General features: G+C 49.7%; 2 protein-coding genes across 2 annotated transcripts in view; both read left to right on the top strand.

The window, feature by feature from the left end:
* Positions 1 to 28: 28 nt before the first annotated feature.
* Positions 29 to 268, top strand: N656DRAFT_719744 (uncharacterized protein; the record flags this gene model as incomplete). The annotated part of the gene is made up of 1 exon (XM_064812396.1): positions 29 to 268. A coding segment is annotated over one exon (240 nt), but the record flags the coding sequence as incomplete, so codon positions are not given.
* A 130-nt stretch (positions 269 to 398) lies between these two features.
* N656DRAFT_785132 (uncharacterized protein) overlaps positions 399 to 614 on the top strand; it is a gene marked incomplete at both ends in the record, with an annotated part of 1,156 nt that continues 940 nt past the window's right edge. The window contains one exon of the mRNA XM_064816312.1: positions 399 to 585. Within this exon, the coding sequence (XP_064665220.1) occupies positions 399 to 585 (187 nt within the window). The remainder of the gene's footprint in view (positions 586 to 614) is intronic.

Here is a 614-nt window from a genome sequence, read left to right as displayed (position 1 = left end):
AATTGTTGACCCCAAACTATTCGACCCAGACCCGCTGGCTGCAGTACGGTATGCTTGTGTCTACTGGATTGATCATCTCTACGATTGGCAGTCACGCAAGAATACCAATCACCTAGATGTGTTCCAGGATGGCGGTGTCATCGATGACTTTCTGAGGCAGCACTATCTCCACTGGCTCGAAGCTCTCGCACTTTGCAGGAGCATGTCGCAGGGGGTATTGTCAATGGCAAAGCTCGAGAGCATTCTTCAGGTTGGTTCTACCTGGTGATATTTATCTTTTCACTTAGCGCTTCTAATATCACTTAGCAAAAGAACGTTGCATCACACTTACCAAGGCTGGTTTATGACATGCGCCGATTTGTTCAATACTGCAGCCATCTAGTTGAAAACTATCCACTTCAGGTATATGCTTCAGCACTTGCCTTCAGCCCTGCCAGAAGCATGACACGAAATCTATTCAAGAGAGAAGAAGTGAGGTGGATTACTGCCGGGCCGGTTGTAGAAGAAGATTGGAATGCATGCAGACAGACGCTCGAGGGGCATAGCAGTCGGGTCAGATCCGTCGCGTTCCCGCCCGACTCGAAGCTCGTTGCGTCCGGGTCAGACGACAAGAC

The sequence above is a fragment of the Canariomyces notabilis genome (genome assembly GCF_033297395.1).
Source record: "Canariomyces notabilis strain CBS 508.74 unplaced genomic scaffold N656scaffold_40, whole genome shotgun sequence".
NCBI lineage: Eukaryota > Fungi > Ascomycota > Sordariomycetes > Sordariales > Chaetomiaceae > Canariomyces > Canariomyces notabilis.
The sequence above is the reverse complement of the archived record's forward strand: the minus strand, read 5'-3'. Positions and strand labels throughout refer to the sequence as shown.